Source organism: Orbicella faveolata, unplaced genomic scaffold (assembly GCF_042242905.1).
Source record: "Orbicella faveolata isolate gen_17 unplaced genomic scaffold, um_ofav_v1 contig_14, whole genome shotgun sequence".
Lineage (NCBI taxonomy): Eukaryota > Metazoa > Cnidaria > Anthozoa > Scleractinia > Merulinidae > Orbicella > Orbicella faveolata.
The window spans coordinates 5,973,526-5,990,275 of NW_028301541.1; the positions used below are offsets into that span (position 1 = coordinate 5,973,526).

The 16,750-nt window shown below is 40.5% G+C and overlaps 1 protein-coding gene across 1 annotated transcript in view; it reads right to left on the reverse strand.

The window, feature by feature from the left end:
- The window catches only part of LOC110068529 (uncharacterized), a 45,056-nt gene that overhangs the window by 23,961 nt on the left and 4,345 nt on the right, over positions 1–16,750 (reverse strand). Inside the window, exons 3-18 of the mRNA XM_089286360.1 lie at positions 16,512–16,580; positions 16,138–16,239; positions 15,477–15,557; positions 11,720–11,773; positions 11,139–11,289; positions 10,176–10,457; positions 9,528–9,659; positions 8,707–8,888; positions 8,047–8,178; positions 7,408–7,474; positions 6,880–6,979; positions 6,098–6,208; positions 3,696–3,774; positions 3,070–3,150; positions 2,412–2,478; positions 1,774–1,956 (exon numbers count right to left, since the gene is read on the reverse strand). Of these exons, the coding sequence (XP_089142486.1) occupies positions 1,774–1,956; positions 2,412–2,478; positions 3,070–3,150; positions 3,696–3,774; positions 6,098–6,208; positions 6,880–6,979; positions 7,408–7,474; positions 8,047–8,178; positions 8,707–8,888; positions 9,528–9,659; positions 10,176–10,457; positions 11,139–11,289; positions 11,720–11,773; positions 15,477–15,557; positions 16,138–16,239; positions 16,512–16,580 (1,873 nt within the window). The remainder of the gene's footprint in view (positions 1–1,773; positions 1,957–2,411; positions 2,479–3,069; positions 3,151–3,695; positions 3,775–6,097; positions 6,209–6,879; positions 6,980–7,407; positions 7,475–8,046; positions 8,179–8,706; positions 8,889–9,527; positions 9,660–10,175; positions 10,458–11,138; positions 11,290–11,719; positions 11,774–15,476; positions 15,558–16,137; positions 16,240–16,511; positions 16,581–16,750) is intronic.

Sequence of the window (16,750 nt, forward strand, 5' to 3'; positions counted from 1 at the left end):
GAAGAAGGTCTCTGACCGAAACGTTTTTTATTCAATTTTTTAATCTTTTTTTACGTCAGAAGTTGTCCGTCCTCACAATTTTTTAACTTTCTACGTTCGTTTATGCTGCGAGGTTTGGACTGGGAATCTTTACTGATCCTCCTGACGCTGTGACACCTTTGTTGGCCTGAGAGTTCTGGTACCGTTTACATATAATGAAAATAATCGGTAGAGTCTGAGAGATAAAAGCTAAAACCTAAAAGGCCAAACTGGCTAAAACAAATAAAATAACTGAAGAGGCGACGCGGCAAGCATTGGAAAAAGTAAAACCCTCCCCTACATATAACTGAAAACATCAACTGTGACAAAATCCCAAAACGAGGCCTTTGGAGCCTGAAAGGGCAAATTAGCAACAAAATCCCTGGAGGGACCCTTAAATAATTTTAATCATAATAAGATCCCTTGACAAGGCCTTTGAGTCTAATCAACACAATAAACCATACAGTCGAACCTCGATTATCCGTACCTCGATTATCCGGACTTTTTCTCTAGTCCCAATTTTGTCATGAATATTTATTACTCATGATCAAGATCCGTAGCAATATTCTTTTTTAAAACTATAGCATTAAAAAGTGCAGTCAAAAGCGAGTTTGTTTTGCTTTTAAGAGCAAAAGCAGCACTCGCACGCGTCGTAACTAATGAAGAACACTCGAATGAGTTCTGATTAGCTCAGAGTTGAGTGGTTCAAGATATACAGTAGACCATATTGTTTTCCAAACGATTTGTGAAAGTGTTGTTTCACGATTAAATGTTGCTTCATTTGAACAGTTTTGTTCTTCATTAATATTCATATTTTCGATTATCCGGACCCTCGATTATCCGGACTATTTCGTCTAGTCCCCAACGAGTCCGGATAATCGAGGGTCGACTGTATTAGGGAACAAGGATGGTTAAGGATGGAGAAGATTGACACGGATTACAAACGACGAACTTGAAAAATTTAGGCTAAACTTTTCAAGATGCGCAAACCGTGACGTTCAACTGCATGTTAAATTCTAAAGAGCTATTTGCGGTGATCGTGCTTAAAATGAATAATGTTCTTTCTTTCTTGTGGAAGGATTATGTCCGATATTAAAATTGACCCTGTTAATCCCATTAAAAAGTCAGAGTTCATTACGTAAAAACCCCGATGTAACAGGAAATTATCAGTGAAAATGCGTGAGGTAGTGATGAAGCCCCAATGATTAAAAATTGTACTCGTTAATTAACTTGAGCCCGGGACATTCGGATTACAAGTCTACCGCTCTAACTACTATAAGCTAAGCCGCCTCCGTATCAGATATTCCTTTCCATCATACGGAGCCGATGAAGCAATCATATAAAAGAAAACAACCTCGCGAAATGACGTGTGTAGTGCGGCTGAGGTGAAGTCTTCCTCCTTGCACACTTCAGAGCTTTATTCAGCACGCGCAATTCAAAACATTCAACAAGAAATTTTCAAGACTTTGCAAAGATATCAAACTTAATTAAGCTGGTACAAGAGAAGTTATTAAACAAGTTACATTAGGCTGAAGTCGAGAGGAAATTATTTGGCTTTCCGTCTCTCGCAGCTTGCTGTCCGTACGTAAGTCGTTACCTTTTAAGGAAAAGAAAACATGTGCCGTGTTTCTATCGATTTACGGAAACACGATTTTTAACCAATCAGCGCGCTTATTTTCTTAGGACTGTTTTCTAAAAGACAAATATTCCCCTTATGGCTCACCCAGTCAGTAAATAAATCATTATATAACTTACGGGGACAAGGTTCTTCATTGCAAGGTTCTTCTAGAAGTCTTTCACCTTCGCAAACCTTTCCTCCATACAGTGGAGACGGACTGTCGCAAAATCGGTAACGGATTCGCGTTCCACCATTACAGGCCCGCGAGCAATTCGTCCAGCCGGACCAGGAACCCCAGTTGCCATCACGTGGAGTACCAACTAATAGAAAAACCATGATTAAGCAGCTTGAAAACAGAGAAAATTTTACTACCCTATTAATTAATGATCTCCTATTACCCCTGTTCGGTGATACAGTTGTAACTAATTCTTTTAGAAAGTTTAAGTGGATGGAGCCCTCTTTGTATGAACATCAAATAAACAAAAACTTTGATCAGTACTTTCTTACGGTATAGCAAAATAATCGTATTTTAGCGAACGCGCTAGGAAAGCTCCGGAGCGAGCGAGTGAAAACGACGAGGGTGACTGATGTGAGACGTTTTTCGAGGATTAATGCTTTCATCTTTCTCGCCCAACGAAAAACGAAAACGACTGTTTTGCATGTGGTATTGTCGGGGAGGATAGAATTGTTCATTGTCATCCATTGTTTGCTTGTTGACATGAACATCCTAGAGCTTTATTCAAAACGTTACAAAAATGATCAAATGAAGGCAAACCTTTGTCACAAGCCGATGCGGGATCAAAGCCATCCTCACAGGCGCATTGGCCACTGTTGGTACAAACCTAAAGGACAAGGGAGGAATGAAGCAATTTTTTTTAAAGGTACGGATTAACATTTTGCGTTATCATGACCGAATAGCAGGAACCAAAGGGTGCTGTAAAGAGCAAGCAAAATCCAGCCTCTGACGCGTTAGCCTAAGCATTGTAACATCTTATAACATGATATGAGGTTTGGAAAAAAAACGGCGACAACTGAGGCAACGAAAACTTGGCTACTTCGCTAAACAAGAGAATCTACGAGCACTCCAATTGCTCTGTACTTTTGTTATCTATATACATTTCTTAGCCGTCCCCTGAAAACATGGACCAAGTTCTGCATGTTTTTGACAACATATTCAGGGCGCTGAATCGTCCCTAGCCGTCTTCATACAACTTCATACGGTGCACGGCACGGGGCGAGGTGGGAGCGCATGCAGGGTGAGATTACCCCTTGCTCACCTTGCACCGTGCCGCGTGTTGTATGAAGACGACTTGGGGCGAGTCAGCCGGGGCGGCTAATTTTTTGGAATTGTTTATTTAACTGGGGCTAGTTCTTAAGAGATTCTTATGTAAAATATAAATTTTGTTGTCAGCGTCATAAATGCTAAAACTCACTCCGCGTCCTGCACATTCTTTTCCTTTAACGACTCTGCACTTCTTTCGTTGTATTGCTTGACAACTGTTCTCCTTACAAACCTACAAAGCCGGTGATACAAGTATGTAATTAAAATAGAGGTCATACGGAAGAAACCTGCTCAAGATAGAACGACTTCTCATACGCATGATTTTTGCGTCATGATTTATGCATATGCATCACTAAGGGACTGCGAGGGCAAACTGGCTGTTCCACTGCACCGCACCAACTTTCTAAGGAACAGTTTTTAGTTAACAGTATTGTCAAAACGTCGGACTTTCCATCAGATCTTTTAGCACCCAAAATAAGGCAAACTTACCATGATTACACATGATAACAAGAGCGTGAAAACATACTAAAGCTCAACGAAGATTGTTTTTTGTTTAGGTTCTGACTGAATACAAAAGCAGTATGTTGGCTCGATTGGTGAAATTCCTTGACATGAGGTCTTTTAACTAGCTTTTGTCTCACGCGGCAATCAGAAAATCACTCTGCCAATTAAAAACCGATTTATCCTGTTAAATTATTATTAAGATGCCACTTGAGTTTCCAGAGTAATAGTACAGTGCACCAAGTTAATTTTAAAGTTTCTTTTTTCTTTACGTACCTGATTGTCTCCACATTTTGTTCCTTCTTTTACCATTCCTAACCCAAGAAAATCACTTTCATAATTGAGACGGGCAACGCTGCAAAGAGAAAATTATGTTAGTATTCACATGTTTACTCTCGATATGTCTATACTATGATAAAATTTTTTCATTCTCTTTAAAGCTCTCTAAGTCTCTACTCAATATTTGAACGTAGAAGCCTTTATCATGATTGGCTGATAGAGAAACCGACGCTAAAATGCTAGGAGACTTCATACTGATCAACTTGACAAAGACTTTATTGGTACTAAACATAAGACTGGTACTAAACCCTTTTGAAAGAGATAAATTACCAAGTGACATTTTCTGTCTGCTGCATAAATAAGTAAAGATCAATTTTAACATAAATCCCTTAAAAGAGGTCGCCCATAGATTGTGTAAATAAAACTTTACAGTCAGAGAGATCGAAGATTTGGATCATAAGCATTATTACTGAAAAACGTGTACGCGAAGAGTTCGTTCCTTTGGGGCAATCTGGATCAGCTTGTCAGTGAACCAAGATCATTTAAAACATGGTGCATCGAAGGAACTGATGAATCCACTCTGCATAATCACAGATTCGTCCGCGCATTTGATGCATTGTGATCCTTGTGATCTTGGATCGTTGACTATGGCCCGGGTTATCCCAGAGAAACGAACACGCAATCTTGATCACTGATCTACTTATTGGCTCATCAATCATAAAAGCTACAAAAGTGTAATTAATTTAAGATTCTTAACAGAAGCCTCCCAAAGTCCATCCCTACGTCCTCGTCGTGGGAGGCGGTAACGGGTAATACCGGCTAACAGGGCTCTGGCAACTGAAACTGGGCGTGCGGCCGCGTGCCCATTGCCGCATAATCTATTGCTACAGAAATTGATGATCAGTGAAGAAACCAATCCTTTAATTTCGGATGCGGTCTCCAGGCAAGATGGATCTAGACGAATGACTGCACGGCACATAAAAAGAACACTTTTTCATGAACGGTTTAGACTGATTGAGCGAACCACATCTGCACTTTGAAATGTCCATACTATATTCTGGGCAGTAAAAACTCATTCAAAGTGCGACTTGGAGAGGATTGCAAGAGTAGGAAAAGGTTTGCAAACAGTGGCCATCATCTTCAAACGAAGCCAAGCATCTCGGGTCTGTTAACGTTTTTCTTAGTACCCGGCTAGTTTTTTTCTTTACATCAAGGCAGTCTACTGTCGCCTGGAAATTCATCTCTCGATATTAGAATCCCATCTCTTTCACGGGTTGAAAAGAGGATGAAGTCCAAACAACGACCATGATAGTCTAATATTGCAGCCACTTCGAAACGAAGAATAAATTTTCTGATCTAATAACGTTTTATGTCGTAGCTTGGTAGCTTTTGCGGGGATATCAAGATATAAAGCTCTAACGTAAAACTTCATCTCTCGATGGTAGAATCCCATCTCTTCAACAGGTGAAAAACAAAATAATGTCAAACATCGGCAGTGTTAGTCTGATATGGCCCCCATCTTGAGACGAAGTCCAACATTTAAGGTCTAATAGCGTTTTTCTTAGTACCTGGCTAGTTTTTTTTCTTTACAACAAGGAAGTCTACAGTCGCCTGGAAATTCATCTCTCGATATTAGAAACCCATCTCTCTCACGGGTTGAAAAGAGGATGAAGTCCAAACAACGGCCATGATAGTCTAATATGGCCGCCATCTTGAAACGAAGTGTAAATATTCTGGTCTAATAATTTTTTATGTAGTAGCTTGCTAGTTTTTGTGTGGATATCAAGATATAAAACTGTAACGTAAAACTTCATCTCTCGATGGTAGAATCCCATCTCTTCAACAGTTGAAAAACAAAATGATGACAAACATCGGGTGTGTTAGTCTGATATGGCCCCCATCTTGAGACGAAGTCCAACATTTCAGGTGTAATAGCGTCTTTCCTAGTGCCTCGCTAGTTTTTGTCTTTACATCAAAGCAGTGTACTGTCTCCTGGAGCTTTATCTCTCGATATTAGAATCCCTTCTCTTTTACGGGTTAAAAACAGGATGATGTCAAACAATAGCCATGTAAGTCTAATATGGCCGTTATCTTGAAAGGAAGTGGAGGTTTTTTTTGGTCTAATAACTTTTTATGTAGTAGCTTGGTAGTTTTTGTATGGATATCAAGAGATAAAACTTCCACGTAAAACTTTATCACTCGATGGTAGAATCCCATCTTTTCAACTGGTGAAAAAGAGAATGTTGGGAAACATGGGCCATGTTAGTCTAACTCTGGTCGCCAACATCAAGTCACCCCCAAGCTTTTGAACGCCGTAAGCGCTTAACGACCGTTACGCAGCTGGGCACACCATCATTATTTAAAGACGACAAGTTAAAAAGCGCAAAAATCTGAATTACCTGCACTGAGCTCCAGAAGGATGAGGTATCTTCTTATATTCCACGCCGTAATCGATATCTGGCTTCTGTCGCACACTGTCTGTACACTGAATTTGTCCACACATAACATCTCTAAAATGATAGGATTTAAAATTTTCTTTATACTTGAAATTAAGGGAGACACGGTGAAACAATGACTAGAGTACTAGACTACGACTTTAGAGGTCCGGTTTAGAGTCCTGAACGGAGTCACTGGCATTACATTTCTGTGGAGGGCACCACTTAGGCGCAGAGCAAACACTTCTAGAAACTTTGTACTTTGAGAATAAGAAACCAGGATTAAATTCAGCCTGTTGAGCAATTAGGCACCCAAAGACCCGAAAAGGCTTCACTTTATACATTAAATTTCATGTTAAAATGAAACGTGTTAGTTGTTAACCACGGCCAAAACAACACTAAATCAATGCAAGCAATTTGCCATGGCCAGCTTTAGATGAATGCAATCAGATTCAAATTCCAGGGCAAATTAGGTAGTGACTTCATTTCTATATAGAAATGACATGTTTAGACTGAACTAACAAGCGCATATTACAAAGGATGGTGGGACCAAAACGAACACGGAGATTGGTTGTTAATTTTATTTTCGGCTTCAAGTGAAAAACGTCATTGTACGTTTGTTCTAAAAAATTACCAGTTTTAAATTGCTTGCCGCGTAATTACTCCATACATCTATAAATTAATCTTCGTCAATTCTTGGTTATATTGTTATTAATAACACAACTCACTGCTATGGATCATCTAACCTTTTCGCACAGGGTTTTGGTTTTGCGGCATCGCATGTCCCGTATGGCGTTCCTTCTGAGTTGTATTTTTCCCAACATGCTTTCCCGGCTGAACGGGCAGCTTCAGGTAAATGATAATACAAATTAATTACAAAGCCTAGACTTAAGGCGTTGTCCTTTCTCACTAAAGGAAAGGAGGGTATTCCCAATCCTGTTCGGTTTGTTACTAAGTTACTTCTCTTTCTTAATAATCAATGACATGGTTGTAAGGTACAAAGAATATAAATTAGTAGTGACATATTCTCTGCGTGCGATGTGCGATTTTTATCTCTGATATATGGCAACGACCCAATAACCACAAACGAGAGAGGTAAACTCCTGTAAACAGTGTAGCTTTCCAGATAACGGTGTAAAACTTGTCCCTGTTGATCGACCTAGCCTGGATTACTGGCGTAGCAACTTCCCTCCGTAGCACGTTTTGATATGGTTTTCTTGGGTTAAACGTTACATAAACGTTTCTTTACTATTCATCAGTTGGGAGATACTTACTTCCTCCCCATAGATCAGAACACTGGGTGTCCGCTGTGTCGGCACACTTCCCAAGGTGACAGTAGGACTGCAAATTAAAGATAAACTTTGATGAACGATCAATCAGCCAATCAGTGAGCGGGAGGACTAATGATGAGGGGAGGTACCCTGCGCGTCAAGCGTAACGCGGAAGGCTTGAAGGGGAGGCTATGAGCAAGGGAGAGTGAAACAAATGAACGAGGGAGCGAGTTGGGGAGTCATTAAGTACGTTCAGTCAAAGTCGGAGATTAATCAATTAATAAATCGTTTGCCTTCAGAGTTAGTGTAACGTGGACGAAGGAAAACTATTGGCATACAGAACACAGCACAACACCGAAGCTCACACGCTTCGTGCACACTCACTCTGTGGAAGCGCAACGATTCACTAGGGCAAAGGCCCCAGCTACATTAGTCAAAAACGATTGCTGTGCATCATACATAAAGTAATTCTCTGTTAAATGGAGTCCAAGAATACTTCTTTTAGTCTCGCCATATTAAATATCTTCGTTACACCCAAAATTATGCAAAACTAGAACGAATTCGTCAGCTACTCGACAACAAACACTTGAACGATATCTGAATCTGACACGAGAGGGGAAAGTTAGAAGAACAAACTCTTACATTAGCCTCTAGTTTATCTCCACTCTCACTGTAGGCCTTCCATTCTTTTCCATCTTGACTATACCAGAGGTAATACCCTTCAACTAAGTCCCATTCTTTCCCTTCAACCGCGACTCGTGTAACCATTTGAACCTGCGAAGAAGATACGAAAATTATATATATGATTTCACAATACAAGTGGTATTTTAAAAATTAAAATTAATTTAGTAATCAAATTTAATAATACAAATTATTCAAATTTAATGATTAAAATTATTCTTCAAAGAAACTGCCTGATGTTGGAGAGGCAAAGTTAGTAACGTCATTTTATCACAATCTCGTTTTAATGTCAATTCCAGACAACTGTTTTTAGAGACAGAGAGCCCGTTGTGCTTCTCGGGTGAAGAAGAACGTGTTAAAATTTTACACGCCAGTTGATATCTTTACAGTATTTTTTAATTATTTTTTTTTTCGATATTTTTTCCGAATCTGTTTTTGGTGGCAAGTAGATAATTCATATTCAAGCGATGCTCAGATGCCTCATTTTAAGTCATATATTTAGCAACCTAAGGAAAACTTCTTCTTAACTAAACTGGAGGAATAAAACCTTCTTCGGCCTAGATACTACCAGCGTAAAGTAATATCAGGGCTTTAGAAGTGTTAGTAAACACAACACCACACCTTTCCAAGGTCGATCTGTAGATATTCGTCTTTATCGCTTTTATCATTTGGTTTACCACACCAGGCCTTGGGTCCATTGAGACGAGCATACTTAGGCAACCACTCATCACTGAGAGTAGATGAAGCAGTCAGCTGATTGTCTCTGACGTCACCGCGCGATATGCCAAGAGAAAGAGCACAATCTGCGGAAATATATGAGGAGTATGCCTAAACCAAACAGGATAATAAACAGAAGCGCGAGAGATTTTCGTTCATTTCATGTCGTTCGTAAATTTTTGAAAGGGCTTTTGAAAACCTTCCCTACAATTTGGGATCTTGCCCAGGAAGACATTACATGTGCAAAGCTTGCATAATGGAATATCAAACCAAACATATGTCTTGGACGGAAGATTTTGCCGTCTGTGTGCGTGCCAGCCTAACCAGCACATTCACAGCCATCTTCTTTGAGCCAAGCTGCACGCAAGGCCTCCACGCTCTTCCACCATGAGGACCATGAGCATCTGAGCTCCATCAGTCGCGGCGGGTACACCAAATAAATAAACCAAACAATCTCCTCAGCCAAATTAAATTAAAGAAGCTATATCACGGTTTGCTCATCTTGAAAAGTTTAGCCTAAATGTTTCAATTTCGTTGTTTGTAATCCGTGAATCTTTTCCATCCTTAACTATCCTTGTTCCTTTTTGATTTATTATCATCTCTTTGGTGTTATGCTATCTTGTACGTGGTCAAAGTATGATGACTGAGCTCCCTTAAAAATGATATTACCAAAGTCTTTTTAACTTTTTATTGAAGCATAAATCAAACGTAAGTGTAGTGATTACCTTGCTTCATGAATGTTACTTTAGTACGTTCCTCGTCACATCCTTGCCATAAACAACATTCCACTCCTTCTGCAGGTGCACCTCCATAAAGATGGAGACATTTACCAGTCGGTTTGTGTCGTAAAGAATGAGCTATTGAAAATCAAAAAAGAAAAAATGCATTTACATCAGGAAAAACCAACTCAATTAGCCTCATCGACCTTACGTTTAATCTTAGTCCGAGAACTTAACTTGAGAGAAACTTAGAAGCATTAACGCAAGGTGGCCAAACGTAATTGGCAATGAATAGCTGCTAAGAAGGACTAACATGAAAACGATAGTAACATAACAAATTGGCAAGAAATGGCGTTGGATTGGCCACACGCTCAGAAGAGATAGCAAAAATGTTGCAAGACAAGCCTGGAACTATCAGCCACATGGAAAGAGGAAAGTTGGACGGCTGGGGAACAACTGGAAGCGTTCTATGCTGCAGGGGTTGAAAAGAGTGGGCTGCTCCTGAGAGAGAGTCAAAGCACTGGCAGAGAACTGAGCATGTTGGAGGGTACGGGTGGACGCCCTATGCTCCCCCGGGGGTGATAAAAGATAATGAAGATGAATTCTTAAGTACAAGTTTAAGTACAAATGTACTGGCAAATGGACAAATCATACCGGCAGTTCTTTCAAACTTGGCATCTTGAGGCTGGCATTTGCTGCTAATCATAAGCTCACATCTCTTTCCTTGAGCTGGCTTTCGCTGGCACACCATCTTGCCACTGCAGTGATGTTTAAGGGTGCCATCCGCTGACAGAGTAAACTGCATGAATGGTTGATCGCAAGGCTTTGATTTAGTGAGCACAAGAATAGTTCCATCAGGAGGCTGACATTTCCCTCTCTGAGGCTTGATACACATTCCGCTTGCTTGTAGGAGAGGGGTCGGGGCCGAAGGTTGCGCTGCAAGCCAGCAGTGAAAAAAATTTGTAGACAAAATTAAAGTACAGTCGAACCTCCCATAACGGCCACTTCGCTACAACGGCCGCGTTTTTCCGTCTCGGCGGACAGGCCATACACATTCACTCTTATTTTAACCCCTCAACAACGGCCACCTCTCCACAACGGCAACGGCCACTAAAACTCGTCCCAACTGCCAAAATATCCTCTCGACAGATTCCAGTTAATCAACGACTGACGAGTACACAAAATCCCATTTTTTATTGTAAACGGTGACTAAAATTGATCCACACGTACCGCGCGCCGTTGGTCTCTGTTTCTGTTAAGTTTCTGTTTTATTGATACATTTTGATTTAAACTTTCCTCTGTTCCCAAGGTGTCCGTTGTGGAGAGGTTCGACTGTAGACGTAAATTCTTGCAATTAGGGAGCTTAAGCACGCGCGTTTTTGAGACGCGGACGGCAACCAGAAGAGAAGATTTCGCTTGCTAGGACAGTATTGTCTCCCAGATTTTTTATACTACTTATCTCTAATGAAGAAAAGATACTTAGCAATGTGAATATGGTTGTGTGAGGACAAGTTAAAAGTGAAAGTAGCTCACTTCCGGCTACCGTCTGCGTCTCAAAAACGCGCGTGCTTAAGTTCCCTAATAATTTTCCTCTTTACACGTAGACAGCCATCTTACCTTGTTCTCCTGAACAGCCATACAATTCTGTCTTGAGGCACATCAGCGAATAGCTCCAATACTGAGGGTTTATCCTGAAATACTGCGCCTCGATCGGTGGATTTAGCACAGTGTTCTTAGTCTGATCTTTGGTCGTTGGTCCGACAAGAAGCTGAAGAAAATTCAGATTTCAACAATTACATAATCCAAACAGTTTTTCTCTAGGGCGTAATTGGTTAGTGCCATTATTAACTTTATTTCCCCGTCTCCCCATGACTTGTAAAAACGCCACCAATCTGTGTACGAAACAGTAACCAGACCGAGATCGAAACAAGAGAAACTGTGTAGTATTTTAAGAGGATTGTGGTTAATTATACATTTTCCTGGGAAATGAAATTGTAGAGGCAGTTTTTGTCTTAAGTGCATGCCATGAGAAATTAGTGTTTTCAATGCCAACAATTTTACGAATGTTTATTTGCGTGGGGACATGTACAAAGGGAGCGATGATGCTAAACTAACCGTGAGATAGGCTGACTTTGAAAATCTGAAAGATATCCTAAAATACAGTTCAAAAGACAAGTGATTTAAAACTAAGCCCTTACCTGTCCTTTACTGTTACAAGGATATCCGTCGTAAATAAAAGAATCTGGAGGGCACTAAAGTATATAAAAAACGGCAATGTTAGCTTGTATATTTTTAACCACCCCTCCTCCCCCCTTCCCCAACTTTATATTCCACTCCTCCTCAAATCCACCCCAATGAAAACACTTATGGCTACCTGTGGCTAAGGTTTGGAAAGAACATGACTTTTGTAACTGTGTTCCGGTTTGTTAAAAATCGATTGCAAACACATGGCATGTAGCGTATTGATAATCAGACATAACTAATCGATAATCAATGACATCAGTTGGTAATCAATGAGTAATCGATGAGTAATCAGTTGATTAGCCATTGATTATTGGCGATGATCAATGAGTAATCGATGAGTAATCGAAGCCCAAAAATTTTGTGGCCTATCGATTACTCATTGATGTAATTGTACCATTTTTTCGTTTGTGATTCTTTTATCTGTGTTAGACGCATTTTCCCTCGTATCTGAGGTTCCTGTTGACGATGTCGAGACGCAAAGTGCTAAACACAAATACAGATGATTCTCAATTGTACAATATTTCACTTTACCTAACTCTTTATTTAATAACAAAACAACTGAACAGCAACCGACCAGTCTGAAAATGAAACTAACAAGTACGCTGACAAGAATCGACTACGTGGTTATCGATTTTTTTTTTGTGGGTGTTTGTCAGCAAAGTAACACTGCTTCGGCTAAGGGAAACATCCGTCATAAGCAGTTACATAACCAGCCTGAGTACTGAATATTTGCACAAGTTCCGATTTTTTGGCCTTTGAGCTAAACGCGATTCCTTTATCTTTTAAGAATTGTTTTAGAACCGCTATTGTCATATTTTCGGCAGGTCCCTGTTTCATACGTTCTATTTTTTTCATTCTTTTCTTTCTCTTGGGCTTCCTTCAATTTCTTTTGTTGCATCTCCAGTCTCTGCTAGCCTGCAGTGCAGGCGTCTTATTGGGGCGAGTTAGCGTTACAACCTTGCGAGCGCCTTTTTAGACCGCCATGTTAGACCGCCATGATAGACGGTGGGGGGTGAGGGAGGGGAAAAATGAGAAGACGCCTGCCCGAAAAGCCCGTTAAAATGCGAAACACCTCCTGATTAGTTGCGCTTCACTGCATTTCCGGAAATGAGCGGGTAACCAATCAAAATGAGGTTTTCTCGACACCGGAAGTCTCACGAGGGTACACACCACGAGAAGTTTGTGCCAAGCCGCAGGATGTCTTGCATTCTCACAGAGGTACGTGTTGCGCTAGCGACTTCAGACGTAGAGTATTTTAGAAATACCGGCAACTGATGAGATCCACATGGAGGATCGAAACCATGGTCTTGCCTGAACTAAGCCGAACAATGGCATATAAAACACGCAAAACAGTTAACGGGACTTGCGCGTAAACAGCTACACTTGAATCATGTGGTGCCAGAACAACCAAAGGAGGAATAAACCTATACATCGAGCAAGAGAAACATAAGCTCGATCAGATAGCTGCAAGAAACATAAGAATGTCTCTAGACAAACGTATAGCTTTCTCAAAGTAAAGCTACAGCGTCTCCGAAGGAAATCGTACGAGAACAAATATGATATCCGTGATAAGGATCTACCTACTGTGCTTGTAAACAGTTCTAGTCACAGCCGGACCTGGTGTCACAATATAGAATGCAAGTAAGCAACATGTTCACGGTAAATTTCATATTTTGTCCCTCGAAAGCAAATTCATGGAGACTTAAAAACATATCTTGCAATAGAAATGAGCCTACACAATGCATAAACACATGGCAAATTAGAGGTGTCAAACTCAACGAGTCGACATGCAGATAACAGCGCAAACCATGCAGACCTTTGACTTATAAAAATTTGCCATAGCACGATCTAACGGCTCAACTCCGCTTAAAATTCCTCCTTATTACACAACATGAAGTGCCCTTCCTGAACACGAGTGAAGCGACAACAAAGGTCGAGTGACCGAACAGAGAACGGCAAATGTGCAAATGTCACGAACCGTAGAAGTCGTGTAGGCTAGTCAACCCCATTTTACGTAAATATTAAGCTTTTCCCAAAGCCAGTGGGTAGCACTGCCAACAGATCTTTTCCGGATACCAGTGTGGAAATTGCGTCTTTTTGCTCCTTTCGTAATTCGCGAGACATTCCAAGTTCACATAAACGCTTGAGAGATTCCTCGAGGGCGGAATAGAAACTAACAACATCACTTTCGACAGAGTTTGCCATGTTTCTTACCTGCACGAACGAAACGAAACTGACTGACAGACAATTGACAGGCAGGGTCAAGCCGCACCAATCAGAAACTCCGTTCGTGGGCGAACGGAGTTTCCTAAAAGAACAATGACCTCGGGCAGGCGAGATTTTCTTCGCTCCACCCCTCCCCTATCCTTCCTCTTGCCTATCATTCACCCCCTTGGTAAAACTTTCTTTCTCTCCCCAATCTTCCACTGCATGAAAAATTCAAGATGGCGGCTAAACTTTTTACGATGTGAGCGCTCGCTCGAAAAAATCTCGCCTGCTCTGCAGGCTAGTCTCTGCCGGTGGCCCTCGATTTCTGAAAGAATTTTGTCATCGAGTAAAAGAATGCCTTCAGAAGATGGAGTTGCTGGAATCTTTTGGACGAACTGACAAGAGTCCAGGACGGTGTATTTTCGAGAACGGAAAATCTTGTTTGAAACCTTTGTAGAATTTTCACAGTCCAAGCTACAAACAAAAGAATTACCACCAGTCTAATATGGTCCGTTTTCGATATTTTCCGATCAAATAATGGATGGACATTTTTTCATCTCCGGCTTGTTGAAATTGTTGTCATTCTTTTAATTTGCCCAACAAGGAAGTCATGTTTGTTCCACAAGCAGACTACTTCTTTGTGCCTTAGGTTTGCGGAATCAGTGTTCTCCCCACTTGAGAGAAACACCTCGTGCCGTTTATCGTGAGCAACAAAAAAAAAAAACGATTTTGGCGTCCGGTTGAAGGAATATAAAGCCTCCCTTGCTGCCAGGCTAGAAATTCGGAAATATGATAGATTTGTCCTTCGTGGCACACATATGAATGAGGACTTCTTTGAAGGTGTTTTGAGCCAGCATTAACATCCGTCTCTTTTAAGTTTTTAAGTTTTTTTCTTCGCCAAATGCGTTTGCAGCCACGAGATGATGTCGATGAATAATGGATCAAATCAATGACTAATCAATGCAATCAATGACTAATCGATGCAATCGATGCCTAATCGATGACCAAAAATTTTGTGGCCCATCGATTAGTCATCGATTACTCATTGATCATCGGCAATAATCAATGACTAATCAACTGATTACCTATCGATTACCTATTGATTACTCATTGATTTCATTGATGTCATTGATGTCATCGATTAGTTATATCTGGTGATAAAGATAGTCAACCATTCGCATCCGGCTTAATTGCATGGAAGCGTATTGTCCACTTCAAGACAGTAACAAGTATTAAAAAGATACAACTTGAATCAGTTTCAGAGCAGGAAACTGACTATCTCGTGTAGTTCTTTTTGCATTTTCAAAAAACGTTCCCTTCAAAATTTCAGCTCAGGGCTAATTTTTGAGACATTCGCGACAACCTGACCTGTTCAGGATATTCCCAGTGAATTTATGGCGAGTCTTATACAAGAAAGACGTTTGAGAAGAAGGTTTCTTTGTATGGAATGAGTGTAACTATACGATTGATATAAATGTTAATGTTATGCGGTATTTTACTTACATCTCCTTTGTCTCCTGGGCAATACTCTGGTACATCGCAGTCGCCCTCACTAACGCGACATAAGATACCGTGAGGTTTAAACTGCAATAACGATCACGGCAGACAAGAGAAAAGGGTGGTTATTTGCAAACATTACAAGGGTTAACACCAAACAATGTCAAAATTCGTGGCTTTATACCGTAAGGATGTAAAAACGTAAGGATGTAAAAATCTAGAATGACAAGCCTTTTTTTAATCCTGGTGCCTCTTAGGGTGTGGTATGAAACCGGAAGTTATGACAAGAACTATACCTGTCGTTTTGGAATTGAATAGGTACGGGTTGAGCTCATTTCCACACAGATTCGCTTATATAAAAATACGCTGTAAAACGCGACAATGCAGAGAAGAGGGAGATATAAGCGCGTAAACAGTGGGTCTTCTTTCGATCTCTTTCCTAACCTTGGGAACCGCTGCGGAGAAGAGGGGTGTGATAGAGCCAACGCGCCCGTAACACTGGTAACTTTCAGGTTTTTCTCGAAACATTTCGACGATGACCTTCGTCACTTTTATCACACTAACATCAGGACTTTATCTTTCCCGTTGGATTAAGACTCAGCTTTCATCAAATATAATTTTACAGGATATTCTATTGTACAATATAAGCAATGCCGTTAAAACTCACCACACATTCTTGACAGCAAGCATGATTCAGCACACTGCACTGCGAGCCAGGCTTCAGCTTACAGCCCTTGGCTTCACAACATGGATCTCGCTCCAGGCAATCCTTAAAGAAAAATAAGTAAAGAAAAGAGCAATAAATTGTGAGCAAGAACTTTTTCATAATCAGGAGCTCGAAAGAGAGGCTGCCTTGAACCTACAAACAATAGGCATCCTTATCTCGTACAAGTTATATTCGAAAGTGATCATTGGTATGAGCTATTTCGAGAACCTTCAAATGAAATATATATATTTGTTATCAAAAATGAAGAGTGTAATAATTAAACTGGTTGATTATTATTTCATCAGAGTTTTTCTTAACTGCAAAGTTAATCACACCTCTTCGCTTCCGCAGTCGCATTCCTCTCCTTGTTCCACGAGTCCATTCCCGCATCTCGGTCTTATTTCCTGTAAATTAAAAGAGAAAAATATTTTTATTCAACTGAAAAGCTCAGCAGTGAATAGGACTGCGTTACGCTGACTGGATTTGTGGTGAAAGTGGTAATTTAGAAATTCCTCTTCTTGCGTTTTTCCTTTCTTTGTCCACCAATTGAAAGTCTCGAGGTTGATCAGCAAGC